Source organism: Carlito syrichta, unplaced genomic scaffold (assembly GCF_000164805.1).
Source record: "Carlito syrichta isolate Samal-C Ts95f unplaced genomic scaffold, Tarsius_syrichta-2.0.1 Scaffold308767, whole genome shotgun sequence".
Taxonomy (NCBI): domain Eukaryota; kingdom Metazoa; phylum Chordata; class Mammalia; order Primates; family Tarsiidae; genus Carlito; species Carlito syrichta.
The window spans coordinates 282,980-290,425 of NW_007252863.1; the positions used below are offsets into that span (position 1 = coordinate 282,980).

A 7,446-nucleotide genomic window follows, 5' to 3' on the forward strand; every position below is an offset into this window, starting at 1 on the left:
CGCTACCACGCCCGGCTAATTTTTTGATTTACTGTAGAGATGAGGTCTTGCCAAGTTTCCCAGGTGGGTCTCGAACCCAGGGGCTCAGGCAATCCACTCACCTCAGCCTCCCAAAGCACGGGATTACAGGCTGAGCCACCAAGCCCGGCTATGCAGATAGTTTTGAAGGAGGGTAACTGCAAGAAAAAAAGAACTAATATCTCAAAAGCTTAGCTGGTCAGTTTCAGAATACTACATAGCTTCCCCATCCTGTTTTATTATTATTACTATTATTAAACATGCAAAAAAGTTAGCTTTGGTCTTTTCTTGGGAATGAATTCTACATTTCAACAAATTTAACATACGTAATGAATCGTATGTTTCTACTTGCATGTCCAATGAATTGTATGTTTCTACTTGCATGTACACGTTCAAGAATGATGAGTTTACCCTTAAGAGGTCATGAGAAGCTCTGCATATCCACCCAGGTGGACACACAAGGAAGTAGCACTGGTCACAGGAGCCAGAGCTCTGACTGGGGTGAACATGACAGGAAAGAACAAATGCAGTTCCCCACATATGAGAGTGCAGAAAAACCATAACCCTAAAAACCCATTTCTTGGATTATATAATTTTGTTATTTCTGGGTAGAAGAACTCTCGCTGACTTTTTCTTCAAGTACTTGTGAAAAATAACACAGGGCCCAAAAAAGTGACAACGATTAATGTGGCTCTACTGAGAAGTGGTTCATTTTCATTGCTTGGGTGAAACAATTTAATTTCTGGAAATGGATCAAGCAACTGTTACTAAGTATCTTATCTTAAACTCTTAATAAAAATAATGACTATTAAAAAAAACATACTTTATGGCTACAGCTGCTGAGTGGTGGGTGAAAATCCTCTTCTTCCACATACTTCCTCTTAAAGTATGTGATCTTGGATGTTGTTATAGGATTTGAAATTCCCCTGTAATGTGATCCTGTGGTAATAAATCAGATATGACAAATGACATGCGGTTTGCCAGAGGTTCTCCAAACAAAATACTTTCGTTTCCTTTCCTTCTAGAGGATAACTTAGCTATGTATTTGTCTGTACATGTGGTGATTAAAAATAAACATTTGTCTTAATAGTTGCTATCACATAATAGCCTGTGAATCAGGCTCGGCAAAGATTTCTAGGCAATTATAGAGAAAAATGACATATTTCAGCATTTACTAAATACCCAGAATCTTAATTCTATGCACAGGCAAACAGCAAAATTCATAAAGGGGAGGAGTGTCATTATGCTGAAATATATTAGTATTTATCCAGACTGTTTAATTACATCCATGATAGCATAACACCACTGTTCAAATATATACATCTTTAACTGTAACCACTGGTTACCAAACAACTTTAAAATATTATTGGTTCTAGATTAGTAGACAAATGGATATCTGCACACTAGGATTATAGTATTCTTTCTTTCAAAATGCAAATTAAAAAAATTTCAAAATTAAAATTAAAATTTTGGGTAATAAACATCCTTTTCACTCTCAAAAACGTAATGCGTCAACCACGAATAAAAGTAGGGTCTGATTTTTAAAGAGCACAGTTTTTAATCCCTTTTAGCAAAACAGACTGCATTAAGTACTTGTTTTATATTTTAGTTTCTTTTTAAAAAGAGCTCACACTACACAAAAGTCCAAAGGAACTTATCTTAGACTATAAGAAGAAAGAACCAGGAAGAACACATTTTTATTTTCTTGGCTTTAAACATTTTTTTCCTACAATACCAAAGCCAATTGTGTGCTTAATAAAGAGAAGAGGCACATAGCTGCTGGCCCAAAGTGCAGATTCCTTTATGTCTCATGGGATAAAGATTTCATTGTCGAGCCCACCAGGGCTTTCGTAGCTCTGAGGGAACCATACAGTCTCACAGGGTAGAAAATCAAAACCCAAACTCAGTTCTAATATCTGGTTCGGTCCTCTTAAAAATATAGATACATGACCTGTATGCAAGCAGCAGCACAGGTAGACGCAGGTTGGAATGTAATTTAAACATCACCTCTGGTTCTCTCCCTGGAGCCCGGGACTCGCTTGTAAGAAGCACAGGCAGCCCTTAGAGTCCCTGGAGCTTTAGCTTTCTTGGCTCAGAAGGGCTCCCCAGACACCACCTCCCATCGGCCAGTCTGGCTGCAGAGGGCAGCAGGGGAAGGTCAAGGGCAATACCTGTCAGCGGGGGCCCAGCTCCCCGGTCTCCCTGCAAAGGAGCCTGTGCTGGCCCTGGGGGGCTTGGGCCTCCATAGCTGTCGGCCTCCCATAGTGTTTGGTACCCGGCAATTTCAGCAGCTCCTTCTGAGACAATGGGCTCGCAGAATCTATTCATGGACAGAACCAGAGTCATCTCTGACAGCCTTAGATCTGAAAAAAAAGAGAAAAGAATAAAGAAAACAGCTCTCATCAAGAGCAAGCTAGGGGATAGATAGCCTTTATTCTTTTGCTTTGGGAAACTTTTACTTCTTGGCCCTCCCCTTCATCCTGAAACATTTTATTATTTCTCCAAAGAAAACCTCAGCAAACTCTGTTGCTGCTATTAGCTCAGCCTCTGTGTTCAGCAATCTGCATTTCATGGGCGGATCTTTAAAACCCCATTTCTTATTGTTCTCAGATTCCCCTCAGCACTCTTCCAGACAGCTGCTTTGCCTCCTAAACACATTTTCCTCCTGACCTTCCCGCAGAAAATGTACCGCTAAGAAGCCAAAACCCTTGCGCTTCCTTTCTATTAATAAGGCAAAAATCAATTTTCTAGTCAATCCCCTGGGAGTCTCCTTTGATGAAATCCACTAATCAATCAAAAGAAAAGGGCGGGGGAGGCAGAAATCTCCACCGTCATTCCAACGATGCTGTGAGGTTCAGTCTGTTCTGCTGCCCCCTGCACCCTCCTCCTCTCGTTTCCGCAGGCCAGTTCCTCTACAACATTCTGGGGCTCCCTCCACTTTCTTCTCCCAAAGCAAAGCAGACAGAGAGACACTTGGTAGTTGTTTCCACCAGCCCTGATCGGCCTGAACTGGATCTGCCTCCAGTCAAAACACTGCTAGATGAAGACAGAAAATTGGCTCCAGTTTCAAGCCGTGAGTTGCAGTCCCACAGGAGCCAAGCACAACATCAACGGAGCAGGCAGAATATTAAACAGGAGCCAGGGCTTCGGGGCCAGAGGCAGCCAACAACTCTTTACACTGCAAAGCCTAGACACAAGGCAGGAACTTTCCAAGAGGCAACACATCACTGCCCTTCTCTCCAGTTTGCTCCCTTCCCTCAGGGCCTGCCTACAGGGGAGATGCTTCCTGGGACCCTCCCATAGCTCAGGCAGTGGGGCCACTTTCAGTGTTTTCGCTTGGTCCTGTGCAAGGCTCAAGGTGGGGTCAAGAGTAAGTTCAAGGGAGAAGAGAATCTGATATGAAAGTTAAAAGACTTAGGGGCTGTAGGCCAGTGGTGACAGCAGAGCAGCCTCAGTGCCTTGATCACTGCCAAGTCCTTTAGGAGACCCAAACCTCTACTATTTCACTTTGTGGTTTAAAGAACTGTCACAGAAGTGATGTGAGGCTTGCTTTCCGAAGACTGATTGTCTTTCATATATGCACTAGGGGTCTGGTTCTTGCCTTCATTTCCAAATTATATAGTTTGTAATGTTTGGGGGAAAAGGTGAATCTATCATTGTCTCGAGGGAGACTATTATTACCTACATGCTGTACAAGAGTCCACTTCCAGGTAAAAGGAGGAAAAACACCAGGGTAAGCTAAATAGCTTCATTAAAGTGACAATACCCTTCTGGCTAACAGAGCAGCTCTTGGCAGCAATGACCCCACCTTTCACCCAGTCTTCTCTCTGAGGTCTCAAATTCTGTCTCAACAACACTGAATAATGAAGCAAGACCTTTTGACAGACAGGAAAGGTGTATAGGTCAGTGGGTGAAATTGGGACCCAGATGATTTGGGCTGTTAAACTATCTCCCTCTTCTCTTTTAAGTTGCCCTCCAAAGAGGACTTCTTAGAAAACCTTATTAAGAGAGAGAGAGAGAGAGAGAGAGAAAGTGATTCACTTAATTCCCTATTAAAAAATAATGGGACATGCCATTTATTTTTCTCTTTGAATCATCAGCCAAGAAATTTTGCCTACATTGATTTAACAAACTAAGCCACTCTGTATTTCATACCTCAAACTCTGAATCCAAGCAAGGTATCAAACTCCTTAATTATTTATTCCCTGGAAGACTCATGAAATGGTTCGGTTTCTTAACCCATTCTAAGAGTCAGTGGTATCAGGAAGTGTTATTGCCAGGAGTACACGAAGTACATCTTTTAAACAGTCAGTAGCCCTTTCTTATTGAGGGAAGCAACATTTTTCAGCTTGAAATTTATACTCACTTTTGTATTGGATTCTGGGAATAAGATCCCAGCCATTAGCATGTGTAGACTTTTATTATAAATAAACAAAAGCAGGTTGACAAACTCATGTTCTTTAAGAAATAGAAGCATTTGCAGGCCCCTAGCACCAATTATCTTTGTTTAATAGGACATTATATGGGCCCTGTACTGTTTTATGTTAGTCAGACTTTGTTTATATTTTAATGACTTTTTGGTAGAAGCTTTTTTTGGTTAGTAAGGATTTCAGTGTTTCTATTTGTTAGTATTGTTTCTAACACATAGAATTCTATCATTATGTATTTGAACTTGAAACATGGCATCATAGTTTTTTATCTTGGCTGGTCTTTTTGTTTACAATATCTAATTTCAGTAAGTTTTTCCTTTTTAAATTGGAAACCGTTATGCACAAAATCCTGAACTAGGAAGGTTGAGTTCTACAAGTGATTTATGTAAGTCTGAATAAAACATGAATGAGTTAGGATTATTTGAGAGCAGGGAGGAGATTTTGCAATGAGTCTTCCTAGTCTTTTAGAACTTACACTGGGATGTTAACACATTAAGAAGGCAAGTTGAATGTTCATGAAATATTGGACTGTGCAGAGTTAAGCATTGATATTTAACGTGAACCTTTATTTGTATTATATGTAGAGATCCAAACTGTCATAATTATTTGTATGATGAGACATACATTATAATTCTGCTACTGAATACAGCAGTTCAAGTCCAGAAATTCATGTGCTGTTAATATTAAATATAGACAAAGATTATGACAAAATTTGTTTGCTTTTAGCATCAGAAGTGAGTGGATTCAAAAGGAGGATGTTAAAATGTGTTTTGTCTCTGCATAGGTTTAAACATACAAAAAAATTTAAAAAGCCCTAACCCTTTATCCTCAGGCTCCTGCACATCTGTTTTGTTGCCCAAGTGGATGTAGTGGAATGACATATCAAGCATCCCCAGAAGGCTGAGGATTAAAATGCCAAGCTTTCTCCAGCAAATGTTCGTGGTAAAGTTACCAGGCATTTCTATACAATTTGGTTTTTCCAGATGAGTTGGGCTTGTTCTTTCCTCGGAGCCATTATGATGCTAATAAGAGTGACTGGCTCCCAAAAGAGGGTAGCTGTGAATTCAGTGGCACCTTGAATCTAACAGGGGGCTCCAGGACATTATTTGCCCACCTCTCCTCCCATCTGTCACTAGAAACTGGGAACATTTTATCAAGAGTTATTACAGCAGTTAGAAGTCTGATTTGAACACTGGAAAGCACAGAAGTAAAGGGCTGATCTTTCTAGTGCACCATGGAGGCTGCCAAGCTTAAAAGTCCTGCCCAGGTGATATCAAGTCCCTGACCTCCACACTGTCCCTTACAAGATCTCAACAGCTTGTCCAGCTCGTGGTGGTGGAAGGGACTGGATGGGCGGAACAAAACCCTCCAATCCTTCTAAACAGACAGATGTCGCTTTTCTGCCGGTCGCTGCAGTACACCTGTCTGCCCTGGCAAGTACATTTCTCAGCTGCAGCCCCGCAAGGCCAAGAGCTTTCGGCTAGGTCCTGGGGCTGGGGATGCGGGTGCTGGGCTTAAGGAGCACGAAAGCGCGCCTGGGTGTCCAAGCCCCAGTGTCGGCTCTCTCCAGCTCATGTCCAAGGAGGGGGGTCCTGAGGTTTGGAGGGCCGATCTCCTGCAGGGGGGCTGCAGCCACCACGTCCTGGCTCCCTCACAGACACACCCCGGGGGTCGGTCGGTGCCGCAACCCCCAGCCCCTCTCCGGGGTAGCTAGCAGCGCCCGGTCGGCCGCCGGCAGCAGGAGAAAGTAAACAACACCCCAAGTGTCCGGGAACAAAGGCAAGTTGTCTTTCCACGGAGCCGTATGCCTCTTCTGAAGAATAAGAGCTATTATTATTCTTTATGTCTTATCCTTTTTTTTTTTTTTTTAAACCAAGTTTCCTTCTAAGGGAAATAAACACCAAAGGTAGGATTCCAAGGAAATGACTCACGGCGGTTGGCAGGGCTCTGGCGAGGCTGGCCCGAGCCCCGCGCTACAGCCCGCAGCAGATGCCCGCCCGGCCCTCCCTCCCTCGCCCGCCAGACCCGCTGGAAGCCCGCGGCTACCGGAGCGCCCTGTGCGCGCTGAGACCCGGCGGTGGGGACGCCCCCCCCGGCCTCGCAGCCGCCTCTCCCTCCCTCTCTGCTTCTGCGGCCGCAGCCGGGCACTCGGGAAAGTTGCTGGGGCCGAAGAGGCGGGCGGGGAGGAAGGGAGGAGAGAGGCAGAGGCGTGGACCAGGCGGGCAGCAGCCTCAGCCCGCCGGGGAGGTGAGCTGAGGACAGAGGAGCCGCCGCCGCCCGCAGCGCGGCTCGGCTGCTTGGGAGGAGGGTGCGGGGGCGGAGGTGGCGGGGGACAGAAGGTGTCAGCTCCTGCATTTATTCCTTTTTCTCGCAAACGCGCGCTCCTGACAGCCACAATCCCTCCCTCCCGACCTGCCGAGCGCCAAGCGTCCAGACCTGGGGGCATCCCTCCTACTGACCCCTCTCCCCTGGGATGAGGGATTAAGAGGCCACCGAAGAGCCTGAGGTCTCGCCAGAGGTGCTGACCCCAACCGCCCCCGGAATGGGCTCGGTGCGCGCGGGTGGCAACCCGAGCAGCCCTAGAGCAGGCGGAGGTTCCCGCCCTGGTGAAGGCGCCGCTGCGCGCGCCAGCCGGGGGAAAAGCCCGCGCCGCCTCCGCGCCCAGCTGCACCCCGGCCCCCACGCCGCCCGGCCCCCATCGGCCGCCGCGAGTCCACCCGGTGACCCCGGCGCGCCCCTGGTGCCGGGAGGGCACGCGGGAGGCCGAGCGAAGGCCGCCCCCAACTCAATAAAGAATTGGATTAATAATAATAAAATGACTGATAGGAAATAAAATATTACTGGTGGATGCCTCTGATAAGCTTATGAACAATATTCTTCTATTTTTCTGAACTTAATAAATTATCTATAGTTAGCACGTACTTTTTTGAAGTGAGAAGAAAATTTAATTGGTCTTCTAATGAGACACATATATTATACTATGCTATGAGTTCTATAA

The 7,446-nt window shown here is 45.4% G+C and overlaps 2 protein-coding genes across 3 annotated transcripts in view; one reads left to right on the top strand and one right to left on the bottom strand.

Annotated features, from left to right (window-relative positions):
* SERTAD4 (SERTA domain containing 4) overlaps nt 1–3,033 on the bottom strand; it is a 6,914-nt gene extending 3,881 nt beyond the window's left edge. The window contains exons 1-3 of one of the 2 annotated variants that reach the window (XM_021716343.1): nt 2,848–3,033; nt 2,190–2,381; nt 842–957 (exon numbers count right to left, since the gene is read on the bottom strand). In XM_021716343.1, coding sequence (XP_021572018.1) covers nt 842–957; nt 2,190–2,364 — 291 coding nt within the window. In that variant the 5' untranslated portion in view covers nt 2,365–2,381; nt 2,848–3,033. The other variant, XM_008065672.2, reaches the window with a different exon arrangement.
* A 3,230-nt stretch (nt 3,034–6,263) lies between these two features.
* LOC103268120 (putative uncharacterized protein SERTAD4-AS1) overlaps nt 6,264–7,446 on the top strand; it is a 2,624-nt gene continuing 1,441 nt past the window's right edge. Inside the window, exon 1 of the mRNA XM_021716341.1 lies at nt 6,264–6,695. Within this exon, the coding sequence (XP_021572016.1) occupies nt 6,371–6,695 (325 nt within the window). The 5' untranslated portion in view covers nt 6,264–6,370. The remainder of the gene's footprint in view (nt 6,696–7,446) is intronic.